Here is a 14169-nt window from a genome sequence, read left to right on the forward strand (position 1 = left end):
GGTTGCCATGGCAACCACACGACCTGATCAGTGGTCGCAGGGACGGCAAAAGCTTTGCAGTCGACTAAAAAGTTTGACCAGCAACTTTTGTCCTTTTACTTAGAATATTTTGACTCCACTTTTTTTATTTGGAATGAGTTCCTCGCAGGAGGAGGACGGCACACTTTCACCTACACTAGACCTTGTCATTCAGGTTGGTAAATTTTATTTATTTCTATTGATTATTTTATTATTTAATCGTTGAAGTTTGCAGATTTTTTAAATATTTTTAACAGATTTTAATTATCTACTGTTATGTAAATATTGCGCATGTAAACCGCATGATGTTGGCGCCGTCCGTAATGTACCGTATATAATGTGTATTTTCAGGGGAGTATCTGATTTAAAACAATATTTAAATCACTCGATTAAACAACCACATCAGTTAAATATTAACTTTCAAACAAAATAATTTGTTTTAAAAGTTTATTAGACGGCAGCGGAAATATATTCCGCTGACTTCCGGTTTCGGCCTCCTTCTTTGATCCGTTTCGAGAATCATCGAAAATCAAATTTTAAGTCAGTTTTATATCTATTTTATGCAATAGGCGCTTGTTTTTACAAATTTGTATAGTTGTTTAATTATAATGTTTAGTTTTCAAGACTAATAATTAACAATTTGATGTTTATCATTTACTTTGCTGTCTTTGGCGCAACCTTGATAAAGATCGCAAGGCACCTGAAGAATATTTAAAAAAAAATATTGGTGAGCTGTTGCTAAGTAATTAATTCCTTTACAATTAAGAAATGTTACATTTTGAGTATTAGTTTTACTATTACTGTAATTATATAACAGGTTTGTAAATCTATTTTTTTAAAACTCAAGAGCACGTGGTTAGCTGCTAAGCTAGTTTATCAAAAATTAACCTACGTATATAATAAAAAAGAAATCAATTGAAATTGTCATTCTGGATTATCTTAAAATATCAAATGAATGAGTACTATTCCATTGAACCAACCTAGACAAGGCAACGAGCATATATGAGACAAAAATATATTCTAAAATACTAATTATTACTTATCAATGACTTGCAGAAGTTGGAGGAGTCTCTGCTTGACTCTGAGATCCATGAAGCAGACTCTGGAGTTCCACCGGCACCGGTGTCGGCACGCATCCGCCACATCATCACCCGGAACCTGGTGGCCGAGTCGCCTGATGGTTGGAAAAACAAAAAATCCAATAAGCGCTTTGGGGAAAAAAAAGTGAGTATTTGTGCGATTTGCTTTTCTGGTGGTAGGTGAGGCAACCAAAATGGAGGAGAACCCCAAAGATGCGGGTTCTTTGACTCAGATGATCTGCAAGGAGCAAGTCCAAGCATGCAGCCTCACTGAAAAGGTAAGAAAAAGATGGAAAATGGAGGAATGAAGTTATCTCAATCATTTGTGAATGTAACTGTCAATAAAGAGGGTCCATGAAGGCACCCCTTGTGATGTCTACACCGCCGTCATGATGAAGATTTTTTTTTTTTTTTTTCACCTGCCACACACAGTTGCCATTTGTGACAACACTGCGCTTAGTCTGTCTGCTCGGACCAGACCATAAAAGCCGCTTCATTAGTTTGACACTTATGTTTACCTCAGGGGATACATATAGGTCCCAATTAGCAACCAGACGTCTTTGCTAGCTTGATTTTGACGCACACATTACACTTTGTAAGGCTAAATATTGATCAAACAGTGACTTTTTGTGAGGCTACAAGAAGGTCAACTCTGGGATAAAAACCACTCCACAATCTCCGCTTTTCTTCAGTGGCCCTCAGTCTCCTTTTGGATAAAACAAACTGTTCACAGCTTTCCCAGCAAGCGCTCTCAGCGTGATTCCAGCGTTGACATCCGCCCCAGCTGTGTTTAGGAATCTTCCAGATAGCACGCTTCATTAATTCTCTTTATTAAGCCCCTCGGCTCGAAGAAAAAAAATGGCGGCAGCTGCGCTAAAACTTTGCACGCCGGGCCGCCAGATGTGGCGGATGCGGCCCGAGCGCTTCGATCAGCTGCTCGCAAGAAGCGTCACGAAAAGCCAACCTCGGCCATCCTCGGTTTGGCGTCAACACCAAAGGCTTCACGGGGGCCTCCGGAGCCAGCCTCCGCTTGCTCGCTGGCAACGGCATCAAAGTGTTTCCTTCAAGTATTTATCAGGAGACAAAAGCGAGGAGGGGCACAAATCATACATATCAAGAAATAAGATAATTCAAAGCATGTTTCTGAAGATGACGGTGGAAATACGCCCTGGGTGTGGTATCAAAAGTAACCATGGCAACCGTTTCGAGTCCTGAAATGACATCAAGGCTTGCGCGCTACATAAATAGTACGTGCGTAACGTCGACACACTCCAACAGCTTATTATTACCCGTCGTGCCGTGTATCAAAGTCAAATCCAAGCTTGCCAGAATGTTTCAACTTTTCAACCTGGCCACGTCAACTTGCTCTGACACTATTTATACTATTTCTAACCATATAAAAACCCAATTCCACTAACTCAAACCCTAATGAACATGGAGCATCTTCAAACACTTTGTAGCTCTGCCAAACTGAAAAGAATTCTCTCTGCATCCAGCTGGATCAAATGCTGAGCATGCCGTCGCCAGCGGAGTCGGACCGGGACAGCCCGTCGCCGTGGCAACAGGCAGTTCAGGAGCGAGAGTACAAACGGAGGCTGATGCTCTTCCAGGAGGCCCAGCAGAAGCAAGCCCAGCTGGTCCAGAGGCTTCAGACCAAGGTGAGCTAAGTAGTGATGGAGACGCTCATAAGATTAATTCCATAACCTTAAGGTCGGTGTACAAAAAGGCCTTTTGTCCTCAGTCGTAAAACAGGTTGAATAATAAAAATTAAGGATGTGAAATAAATACTGAAAAGAGTTTTTGTTCAGTCCACTCCTCAATCTGGTCCTGCTTTTTTTCTACAAGGTCCTCCAGTACAAAAGCAGGTGTGGCCAGCTGGAAGGACAAGTCCTGGAGAAGACCTCTGACTTGGAGAAGACGCGACTGTTGGTGTGTACCAATATATTTGTCTTGTGGACACACAAAACCAACACGTGTGTGCGTGTGGGTAGTTGCAGGCCCACAAAGACTCGGCCCAACGTCAAGTGCAAGATCTCAGCATCAGCATCCGGAGCAAGGTTGCCCAGCTGGAAGAGGAACAGAAAAGGTGGCCAGAGCTTCCCATTCCTTATTCCAAACACGACGCTGTCATTAATATTGCTATGGGTTGCACTCATGCTGCATTTGAAGCTGCTGGGAGATTTGGAAATGTCCCACTTGTAGCTCACAAGGCTCGTGTGAATTTTCAAGCAAAAACAAACACTCTAAATCTTACTGAGATCCTCAGCCGTGTTTTTTTTTTGTTTGCGGTTGCCTGGAGGTCTTTGACGTCACACCCTGTCATCTCCAAATTGGATATTTCCGAAATCCCAGTTGCATCGAATGCGGCGTAAATCCATCACAAACATCATTAGGTAATACAAAGCATGTACGCGCACAGATAGCATTGGCGCATGTGTGACTCGAGCTAAGCTAACGCAGATGTGCTAAGTTGGTGTTGCCGTGTTTCCAGATGCGGCAGCCTGAGCCAAGTCAACTGTGTACTTCGAGAACAGCTGGAGGAGGCCGACGCCCTCAACCAGGGCCTGGTCGAGAGCCTGCAGAAGGTCCGCCAGGACGCCGAGCTGCGCGATACGCGCCTGCGCCACCAGCAAGAGGTGAGCAACTTATTTTTTTTCATATTTTGAATACTACCCTTGCAGAAAACAGTAAAAATTAAAAAATAGAACAATTGTTGCATTCTTCGAATAGGAGACACGTAGCACCATCTGGTGGAAAAATGTGGAACTTGTGTACAAACTCCAAATATGTCCCCAGGATCACTCAAGGGTTAACCTTAGTCAGGTCATTCATTGCCAACATTCACTCTCGCATTATTTCTTTCGTTGTTTTTCCTGTGAAAACATTCCAAGTGGCGAGGGGCGGGAGGACGAGGCCCGCTTTGTTGCCGTAAATGTCCGACGTGTGTTTATTCAGGGAAATCCAATGACTTGTGTGTGTGCCAGCGCACTTCCAGGACAGCGTCTGTTTGGAATCACAATAACATGAGAGGTGCCATCTCTCGCTAACCTCTCTCCCACTTGCTTCACACACACATATACGCTCACCCCTTGGCAGGCGTCGTCTTGCCGCCTGAGTCGGGAGCAGGCTCGCGTCAGAAGCTTGTGGCGCCAGGCCGCTTCCCTGAGGAACTCCTTCACGCAACTCAGGACCTTTGCTGACAGGTGAGTGTGCAGTCAACGAAAAGCACACAGAAAGTTATTTTTACTCTTTTGTTGTCATCCGGTAATTCACATTACTTCACAAGACAAATATCTTAAGACTATTTTTAAACCCCTCAAATGAATAAATAAATAAAAATGGAACCTCCAATAACAGTTTTCCCCACCAAAATGAAGGTTGACTCCGCAAAAAAACTTTTTTTAATTAGAAAAAAAATGGGTGGATGCCAATCTGCTCGTATGTGGGGGTCCACTGAAATAGGACGCTGTCCGACATGCGAGGCGAGTGCGTCGCCGTCGGCCAGCAGCTCCGCGTGGCTTGTCGTCATCTGGAGGCCACGCAGGAGAGCTCCCCCGGTGGCACGGAGGTGTCGGCGTTGGAGCGGCAGCTAAAGGACAAACTCCGAGAGGCCATGCAGCTTCAGGGGCGCTGGGATGCCGAGAAAGTGGAACTCAAATCCAGGTACCGAACGCAAAGGAGACCAAAGCCAAACAAGATATAATATTTATTTGGTTATTCTGATGTCTAATTCAGGATCATGGAGCTGACGGATGCATTGACGCACCTCCGCAGCCAAAACAGCGAGAAGGACGCCAGCCTGGACAGGATGGTGAGATCAAATTTGCTGGTCTCAAAGCTTTGATGGTTGAGCAGCTGGCGTCTGGAATATGTCAGGCTTAAGTTTACAGTTTGTTTGACCTGCATGGTCTCCCGCTTAGGAGACGAGCAGAAGCGAGGACAAAGGAGAGCTGGAAGTCCTCCAGGCCGAGAATCAAACCCTTCAGAAAGTACTCCACGAGGTCCACCAGGTCAGAAGAAAAACTGTTCAATGTGTACAAATAGCCACAGTCTTAACAATGTCCACACGGATCCCCAGCTAGTGTCCAGAGAGGTTGATGGTGGAGGTTTTCTTGATTGTTCTCCACGGAAGATCGCAACCCTGAAGGCTGTGCAGGATGCCTTCGACAAGCACAAGCAACAAACTCAAGTCTGCCTCCCTTTTTCTGGTGCCCTCTATCGCAAATAGTTCTCTTGAAATGATACTCAATCTTCCAGGACCTCCGTGTTCGCCTGGAGGCCTCCCTGAACGAGGCGAACTCGCTGCGTACTCGACTGCAGCAGAGCCACTCGGCCAGGACGGAACTGGAGGTGAGGATCCAGGAAGTCGCAAAGGAAAGTCAAGAGGTCCAAAAGGCTTTGGAGGAAACTATGCAGGAGAAGGATAGATACTGCTCCTCGCTGGACCTCGTCTCCAGGTATCAGCCATCACGACAAAGATAAGGAGTCACATGGACTATAAGGACTGAGAACATAGAAGAACTAAAAAAAAAAAAAAAAAAAAAAACAGATCAGATCAAACCAACGTTTTTATTCTATAAACTTGTCGTCTTACCCAGAGAGAAGTGCCGTGTGGAGCAGCTCTTAGCAGAAGCCCGACAGGAGTGCAACACCCAACGCGGCGAGTCGGAGGCCCTGCGACGGCAGCGGAGAGATGTTGAGCTGCAGTTGGGACGGCTACGTTCCAACGTCCAGAGAAGGTACGATGCACACACACAGATCATGACATACCTAATAGGCATTTATTTGTTTGATGGGTTTGAAATTAAATACACGTTTTTTGGGGGATCCGGGAGGGATCCAGCTCAGTTCCTCTGGATGGCGACCTTTGGTGCTCCATCTTTCAAAGGCCAGATGGATTATTGCTCGGGGGTGTTGTTTTCCCCCCCTTGTTGTGCAATGACGCAACGGCGTGAGAAAATGTGCTTACGTTCCAGCGAGCAGAGCCTGGAGGAGCTGGAGGGGAAGCACTCGGACGTCCGACGGGAGTTGGTGGCGGCGAAGGAGGCGTTGAGCCAGTCTGGCTTGGAGAAGGAGGTTCTGGAGGAGGACAAGGCTAGCCTGGCTTTGGCTCTCAGCAAGGTTGGACCACCGCCACCTCGTCCGTATCTTGTTCCTGACCGCCATGACGCATCGTTACATAGGCGGAGTGTCGTGGCATGGAGCAGGAAGCGTTGTTGGCGAAGATGCGGCACCAGGAGGCAGAATTGAAGGATTCCCTGGCCAAGATGGCGGCTCTGAGTGAGGGCCTGGCCAAGGACAAGGTGGAGCTCAACCGATTGCTCCTGCAGGTTAGCAGTCATCTCAACGAAGAGAGTGCTTTTCATGACCCTTCATTTTTGTCACCAATTGCGTCACTCCGTTTCAGGCGGAAGCTGAGAAGGCGGAGCTCGGCGACCGCCATCGGGAGGCGGAAGCTGAGCGGGCGTCGGCTCGGGAGGAGGTGGCCCAGCTACAACGGGAGAAGACAGACACTCTGATGGAGAAGGAAGCCCTGGAGAGCTCGCAGCGCCACCTATGGGACTTGCGACGCAAGACGGAAGAGGACCTGGAGCGACTCCAGAAGGAAAACGCTCGCAACCTGCAGCAGAGGTCACAGGTAAGGGCTGAAGATCGGAAAATGCAGGAAATCTACCATTGTGGTTCGGAGCGGCCATTTTAGGATTACTCCACAATTTGAAAAATTCAGCTTGTTTCTTTTTCTAGACAGGTGATAAAATGAATGTCATATTTTTGTCAAGAATCTAAGCTACCGCAGATATGAAGGTCAGTATATAACTTTTAGTATCATTACTGTCTCCTTAAAACTGATATTTTCGTAGGCCTAAAGTGCTATTAATAGTTTTTTATGAGTCAGCGGGGAGAAAGAATAATGCACAAATGCGAGGAAGATAAATGGAGGTTCAGAGTGCTTTTTTTAACTTGAGAGAGTCGTAAATTTGCGCCGCCAAAGTCTTCTCATTCTTTGCTCTCTGAAGAATGACAAGAATCCTTTCCTGCTTTATTATGGCTTGAGCAGGACCTCCGCGTTTGAGCTCAGGTAGTTTTTAACAAACCAAACAAATGGACAAATTCCATCCAAACACTTTGAGATAAGCGAGCTGTGAAAATAAATGTGAAAAAGCTTGGGTGTCATCCAGGCTGAGCCGAGAGACGTGCTGCGCTAATATTTTGTTTGACTTCAATTTAGCCTGGATGGAAATCAAATTACGCTGATTATTGCTTTTTTAAACCTTCCGCCGCGCTGGAAAAAAATATAAACACGAGAGGGTGCTGAGGTACGTTATAAACTCAGCCATTGTGGCACTTTTTTCCCCCTCTGTTTTTTCTCATGGATTTATTCATGTATCCCAACTTAAAGGTTCTAGGACGTCTGAGTTGTTTTTTTTGGTCCTGGATCTCCATTTCACCATCTCGTCGACATTTAGGCCGAAAGTCAGCAAGTACTTTGTGTTGTAGGTGAGCAGACAAGTGCAGAGCACTTCGGAGGAGCTTTGTGAGAGCAGGAGGCAGCTGGACGAGCAGGAGAAAGTTCTGGAGAAAGTGACCGCAGATAGAGACGGTCTGGCCAAAGACAAGGCCGCCCTGGAGGTCCGACTCTGCTCGGCCGAGCGCAAAAGCTGCGACCTTGCCCAGGAGCTGCTGGCACTCAGGTATGAAGGCAAGAACAAATATTGAGTTAGAATGTGGCTTCTGACCACACTTGAACTTGCAGAGCCGAGAAGCAGTCCTTGGAGACCAGCGTGTTCCAGAGCCAGGATCTGGCCTTGTCCCTGGAGGTCGAGCGTAGCCGCGTGGAGGCCGAGAATCGCAGCTTGCTGTCGGCTAACGAAGCCTTGACACGTGTGTAGACCCCCCCAACATTTTGGTCTCATCCGTGAGAATTTATCTGATTACGACCACGTTCACGTGCAGGTGATGTAGCCCGAGTGCGTTTGGATGCAGAGCGTGAGCTTGCTCAGGTCACGCAGGAGCGCAGCGACCTAGAAGAGAAGCTGGTCCAAGCGGAGCGGGAGACCCTGCAGAGCCTGAAGAACAGCAACGAGCTTCACCGAGAGCAGCTGGAAGATGCAAGCAGACAGCAGGTTTGACCTTGATGAAACTGATGCTGCGGTAGGATGAAGATGAGGCGTCACAGATGGTGGTGCTCATCTATCGTACAGGAGCAGAAGCTTACAGAGTTGATGAAGCAGCTGGAGCAGCTGCGCTCACTCAACCAACAACTGGCAGAGCGCAGTCGGGATGAGGTGGAGGAGGCAAAAGAGGAGATGCTCAGAGTCCAGCAGGACTGCAAGAGGAGCATTATTAAGGCCCACAAAGAGAATCAGCAGGTAAGGAGAACCAAAGAGAGTTTCGGTGGAGGGCTCGTCCGGGATTTGAACCCGGGACCTCTCGCACCCAAAGCGAGAATCATACCCCTAGACCAACGAGCCACACACTATATTGAAGCCCTGCCATACCCAAAGCCAAATTGTGTGTCTATGGTCAGGCTTTGTCCCAGAAAGACGCGGAGAAGACATCCCTGGTGGAGGAACTTGCTATCCTCCAGCAAGATCTAAAATCGGTAACCAGTCATCTGGAGCTTACTCGGAAGGAAGCGTACTTCGCACAGGAGCAGGACAAGGTCACCATCACCAACCTTCCATGCCTCCATTTGAGAAGCTTCCTCCATTTAACTTTTTCTTCTGTTTGTTGTCTAGAATGAAATCTCAGTCCTGCGGCGCGAGACACTTCAGCTGCGTGCCGACTTGGAGGCGTGGCTTAAATCGCACGAGGCCGCCGAGCAGAGTGGACGTGAGAAGCTGCGTGAGCTGAGCCAACAGCAGCAGGCAGCCCAGCAGCAGGTCAGGAAATTCTCTTGATCTGTCTGGATGCGCTTCTGGGGCAGCGTTGAGCAAAGATTATATATGCTACCATTGTAGAATTTTTTTTTTTATACAAAAGCGTTCCCGTTAAAAAAAACAAAATTATTCTACATTGAATCATAGTTCAAATGAGAAGCTGGACAGTATCAGCGGGTTGGTGGGACAGCGGTGGGATCGCGGGTCCCTGGTACCGTATTATGAAATCAAAGTTTGCGTTAACCCCTTGTGTAAATAAGCCAGCAGTGAAGGGGTGGCGGGGGGGGGCGGCCGGGTGTTTATTTTCTCCCCCTTGTAACAGCAAAAGGCTGGCTCCAGCGGGACCCTCAACCCCACTCCCACCTCTCCCCCCCTTCTCTCGCACATATAACACTACACTGCCCCATCTCATCCTGAAGAAGATGGGGGGGGTGGAGAAAAAAAATTATATAAAATTAGAAGCTGAGAGCGCCGATGAACGGACCCTCACACCCTCGGCCCTCGAGGGCGTGTGATACATTTCTGCCGGTTGGACGAACCTCTTCAGGGCAGGACCTTCATCACACACGAGACGTTTGTGGGCTCGGGGAGTTAATAGACTTTTCTGTTTAATGGCGAGGCGTCCAACAAGCTCCGCCCACGAGCAATGACAAAAACGCCAACAAGTTGAGTTCTCAGTCCGATTTACGTTTTTTTCACACAGGCTTTACTAATGATATATATTAATGTCGCTAAGTGACTTTGGGGGGTGGGGGGGCTGCATTTTTCCCAATGTCCCTCGTAAAGGCTAATTGGTGGGATCAGCTTGTTATTCCTCAGATGCGTTTATGAAAGAATCATCCTGTGTGGCCTCCTCATCCTCCCCCACACGTCCCGAAGTTCAGGGGGGTGCGCTGCTGTTTATCACGCAGCTCTGCGGATTCTTGACACTGTGAGCTCAGCGAGGAGACGCAAGCTGGCCGTGTGCCTAAATGGCTCTTAGCCCCGGCCCTGATAAGCCCCCGTCCTCCCTCGAGCCAAATATAAATATAAAAAAAATATACTAATATAGGTCATGTGCTCACTCTGCTCTGTTTACATGAGCTCATTCACCCATTTGGACTTGAACTCAACTTCTTGTGACTTTTTGCTTTTTTATCACCAGTCTCATCTTTTTCCTCGAGTAGCAGCTTCAACATTTTTGGACTTCTTCCACTAAATTAAGCAATAAACAGTGGAAGGTAATTTTCTCCCGTAGGGACGAATGAAAATTGAATCCAGTTTTTCCTCATCTTCATTTATTATCCGTTCTGACAATATTTAGAAATGAAGACGAAATAGTGTGATATGCTGAGTCGGGTTTAATTGTGAGAAACACTGCTGTCTACTTGATGCGTTTATAATGTTCTCCATCCATCACGGGTAAGGTGAAGGCTCTTCAAGCTCAGCTGCAGCACACCGAGGAGCAACTGGCCGAAGCCCGGCAGTCCCTCCAGGAGAGCTCTCAGGGTTGGGAGAAGCAGCGCAAGGAGGCCCTCAACCTGCGTCGATTACTGGAGGACGAAACCAATGAGAAGGAAGCAATCCACACCTCCAACCAGGAGCTCAGAGCTTCCATCAAGCGGGCGGAGAGCGATAACAGCAGGTAAAGAAGGGCTCGTCCGGGATTTGAACCCGGGACCTCTCGCACCCGAAGCGAGAATCATACCCCTAGACCAACGAGCCAGGTATAAATTCACTGACATCCTTTTTTTTGGTCACATGTTCCCTCGGCCATCAGCTTGAGGCGAGCATTGGAGGGGCGTGAGCAGCAAATGTCCGTCTTGGAAGAGCGAAGCGCCGCCGTGCAGCGGGAGGCGTCCACCTTGAGGAGCAGCATGCGAGAAATCGAGAAGTCGCGGCTGCAGGCGCGCCGACGGAATCAGGAGCTGCGCAGACAGGTTGGAAAATTAGATATGAAGTGAAATATCCCTGAAGTTAGTCGAAGAAAATAAATCACGTTGATCTCAGTTGAAGGTCCTGGAAGGTGAGAAACAGCGTCAGGAGCAAGAAATGAAGCAGCTGCAGGCGCAACTGTGTCAGGAGGAGCAGCAGCAGGAGGAGGCGCGACGCCAGGCGTTCGGTCTCAAGCAGAAAGTGTTGGAGTGCGAGGCAGCCAAAGATGCAGCCACCAATCAGGTCATGCTCACCTTTGACCCAGGGTGGATGAGATGACAAGTCAACTTTGCATATTTCTTCTACTTGAGCAGGCGTCATCCCTGCAGAGACGCGTGTTGGAACTGGAGGAGGCCGAGCGTCAGGGCAAGGAGCTCCTGCAGGTCCAACAAGCCCGGCAGCAGCTGGTGGACCAGAAGCATCATGACCAGGCCGCCCGGCTGCAGCGAAGCCTGGAGGACGCCGCCCTCCAAACCGGAGAGGTGAGTGCCCGGCTGGACCGCGCCGAGGCCGCCGCCCTGGATCTGGAGCGTCGCTTGGGGGTGAGCGAGAGCCGGCGGCACGAGCTGGAGCGCAAAGTGTCTGCGGTGGGCTCGGCGCTGCGCCGTCTCCGCTTGACATCTCCCAGGAGGAGACTTCCTCTTCAAGGTTTGTCTTGTTGCTTGTTAGTTTACATGCGGCTGTCAAGAGGTTTACACACGCTCGCCGCAGGCTCGGCGGGAGACGGCTTGACCAGCATCTCCACTTCCTGTGCCGATGATGAGGAACTGGACTTGGACTTCATCCAGGACAGCCTGCAGGACTTCCAGAGGGAACTCAGGGACACACAGAGAGAAAGAGTATGTCTGTAAAACCTGACTTATTATTTATAGGGACATTATTATTGTAAGCCTCTGACACTTTATGAAGTTGAGTCAAGGCACCACTGGACTTAGCTTTAGAGAAGGTCTGTTTTTTGTTTTTAGGATGAGTCCAAGGCTCAGCTGGTCATGCTAAGCGAGCAGGTGTCAACACTCCAGGACAAATCAGCCGGCGAGGTGACTAAACTGCACAAGTCCCTGAAGCAGTTCAAAGACGGTAAGGGAGATGAAGGACGCACGAGAGCGACAAAATTCAACGATTATTTTTTGCAGAACATCGGGAGATGCAGGAGAGACTGCGTGAATCGCAGACCTCGTTTTTCCTTCACCGGGAAGCCGAGCGAGACAAGGCGGGCCTGGAGGAGGAGGTGACTCAGCTCCGGTCTGCTTTGCTCACTCTCCAAGTTGAGTGCAAGTCACTCAAGGTGTGTGACTTCCTAACCAGATGTTTGACAAAAATGAGATAATACCAAGACTACTGAGTTACTTGATGATGTGGTACCAGTTGCCCATCCCTGCTCTCGACTGACACTTTGATTATTCTGTCCAAGGATAAGCTGGATGGCTCCCAGGCTAACGCACACGCGGAACATGAGAGACTAAACGAGGCCTTGGAGGAGGCCCGAAGGAGCAATGTCCGGCTGGAACTCGCTCAAGGTTCCCTGGAGGCCGAGCTGCAGTGTGCCCGCCAAAGAGCATCTCAGTTGGAGGCGGAGACGACGGCGTTACGGGAGAGGCTGACCAAGGCGTCGAAGAAACTCGTCGAGAGCGAGACGGCGCTGAGAGCCGGCGAGGAGCGTCAAAGCGCGGCTGATCGGCGACAGGGACAGCTGGGCGAGCAGGTTCGAGCGCTGATCGCCGAGCTGAGCGAGCGGTGCAGCAGCCAGGGGGCGCTGCAGGAGAACCTGAAGCAGCTGCACAGAGCTATGACCGACAGCGAGACAGAACGACAACTCCTGCAGGTCTTTTGTTGTTTGACGCTAACCCGACCGGCGTGAGCTTTGATCCCAACATCTCGACATGTGACATCACAGGACCGTCTAAACGAAAGTCGAGAGGCCCTGGCGGAGAGCAAGAAGCTGAACCGCTCTCTGACGGAACGCAGTCAGACACTTAAAAGGGAACAAGAGGACTTGGAGCAGAGGAACCGTGAGCTGGACAAACAAAAGATGAGCCTGCAGCAGGTTAGCGCACCAGACACTTTATTAGGTACGATGGTACTTCACGTTGCATATCCGAGTGAGGTTTCACTCCTTGCAGAATCTGAAGATGCAACAGGGGGCACAGCAGGCGGCGCGGGAGAAGGTTGAGCAGCTGGAGAGCAAGGCGACAAATCTGGAAAGCAAGGTGACGAACCTACAGGTGGCGCTGCAGCAGCTACGGCGGGAAAAAGCCGACATGGAGAAAGCCATGACGCGGCTGGGAAAAGACAAAGGTGCTCTCAGGAAGTCGTTGGAGAAGGTGAGATAAGACAGAATCCAACAGCAGTACTGGATTATCAGTTTCTTCTTCACGTGTGTGTTGACGTGCCGTTAGGCAGAGACAAACAGGCGGAGGACGGAGGAGGGGATCGCCAGGGAGACGCAAGAGGCGCTAGTCCGCCTCGAGCGGCAGCTGGTGGAGAGGCAGGACCAGGTGACTGCCCTGAAGGTCAGCACCTCTTTGGATGTTGTGCACGTGATGTGGTATGCTTCTGCTCACCAACTTTGTATCATAGTCGCAGATAGGTCAGCTGGAGCAGGCTCAGGCACAGCGCCTCCTGGAGGTGACGGCGCGCCACCACCAGGAGATGGAAACGGCCACAGAGCGTTTGCGCCAGGCCCAGCTGCAGGCTCAGCAGGCGCTGGAGAGCCGTGAGAAGGCCCATCGCCAGAGGGTCAGGTGTCTGGAGGATCAGGTATGTGTGACAGTGGTTAGGAAAAGGTTACGAGAACATCTCAACTCTTATTTGGTGGGCGTTGACGGTTTTGAAGTCCTCAATCAGTGAAGATACATCTGGTGCACAGGTGTCCACGCTCAAGGAGCAGCTGGACGAGGAGACACGAAGGCGACAGGCCTGCGTCCACAAGATGCTGCGGCCGGGCGTGCACTCAAGTATGTAGCCACCGTCACATGCGTGACAACAACAACCACGACGGGGCGTTTGTTTACGACGGAGCGGACGGGACGAACTGTTCGATTCGTCCGGGTGACAAATATTATCACTTGCACGCTATCAATATTATCACTCACAAAAAAGATTGGGAGGATTAGTTTCAAAAGGTATTTTGATAATTACTAGTTAAAAGATTTAGTTAGTTGCTATTGATGACAACACGGTGCTAATTTTGACTTTTGTTTAAAGTCAGATTTTCTCGACACATTAACGTTGTTCTTTGTGTGGCTTTTTTGTTTGTATTTTGTCAAGAGGGGGGGGGG

General features: G+C 49.2%; 1 protein-coding gene and 2 non-coding genes across 8 annotated transcripts; 1 reads left to right on the forward strand and 2 right to left on the reverse strand.

The window, feature by feature from the left end:
* The first annotated feature begins 25 nt into the window (after positions 1-25).
* crocc2 (ciliary rootlet coiled-coil, rootletin family member 2) lies at positions 26-14152 on the forward strand. Of its 6 annotated transcripts, XM_088393160.1 has the most exons (37): positions 511-558; positions 707-745; positions 1075-1198; positions 1278-1375; positions 2594-2755; positions 2943-3026; positions 3089-3183; positions 3589-3733; positions 4194-4300; positions 4560-4760; positions 4833-4908; positions 5018-5107; positions 5176-5286; positions 5355-5554; positions 5696-5836; positions 6074-6218; positions 6281-6427; positions 6505-6735; positions 7596-7789; positions 7852-7979; positions 8052-8221; positions 8300-8467; positions 8626-8760; positions 8837-8980; positions 10384-10601; positions 10737-10896; positions 10967-11134; positions 11206-11539; positions 11603-11730; positions 11857-11968; positions 12025-12176; positions 12303-12713; positions 12786-12935; positions 13012-13212; positions 13288-13401; positions 13469-13648; positions 13758-14152. In XM_088393160.1, the coding sequence occupies exons 4-37, from the start codon at positions 1292-1294 to the stop codon at positions 13851-13853; spliced, it is 5382 nt and encodes a 1793-aa protein (XP_088249286.1). In that variant the 5' UTR covers positions 511-558; positions 707-745; positions 1075-1198; positions 1278-1291; the 3' UTR covers positions 13854-14152. The 6 variants fall into 6 exon arrangements, with proteins under 6 accessions (XP_088249283.1, XP_088249284.1, XP_088249285.1 ...); XM_088393157.1 differs by lacking the exons at positions 511-558; positions 707-745 and adding an exon at positions 26-193; XM_088393158.1 differs by lacking the exons at positions 511-558; positions 707-745 and adding an exon at positions 26-193 and having other exon boundaries at positions 5376-5554.
* trnap-ugg (transfer RNA proline (anticodon UGG)) lies at positions 8498-8569 on the reverse strand. Its single transcript has one exon. It is a non-coding gene; the product is annotated as a tRNA-Pro (tRNA).
* Positions 10610-10681, reverse strand: trnap-cgg (transfer RNA proline (anticodon CGG)). The gene has a single exon. It is a non-coding gene; the product is annotated as a tRNA-Pro (tRNA).
* Positions 14153-14169: the final 17 nt, after the last annotated feature.

The sequence above is a fragment of the Syngnathus floridae genome, chromosome 13, assembly GCF_059516105.1.
Source record: "Syngnathus floridae isolate MCC-2025c chromosome 13, RoL_Sflo_1.0, whole genome shotgun sequence".
In the NCBI taxonomy this organism is placed as follows: Eukaryota; Metazoa; Chordata; class Actinopteri; order Syngnathiformes; family Syngnathidae; genus Syngnathus; species Syngnathus floridae.

Excerpts from the sequence above, each read along its gene's own strand:
- crocc2 (XM_088393157.1), top strand. The coding sequence starts at position 134 with ATGAGTTCCTCGCAGGAGGAGGACGGCACACTTTCACCTACACTAGAC. Across the intron at positions 6,736-7,595 it reads ACCTGCAGCAGAGGTCACAG|GTGAGCAGACAAGTGCAGAG; the intron begins GTAAGGGCTGAA and ends TTTGTGTTGTAG. Across the intron at positions 12,936-13,011 it reads AAAAGATGAGCCTGCAGCAG|AATCTGAAGATGCAACAGGG; the intron begins GTTAGCGCACCA and ends CACTCCTTGCAG.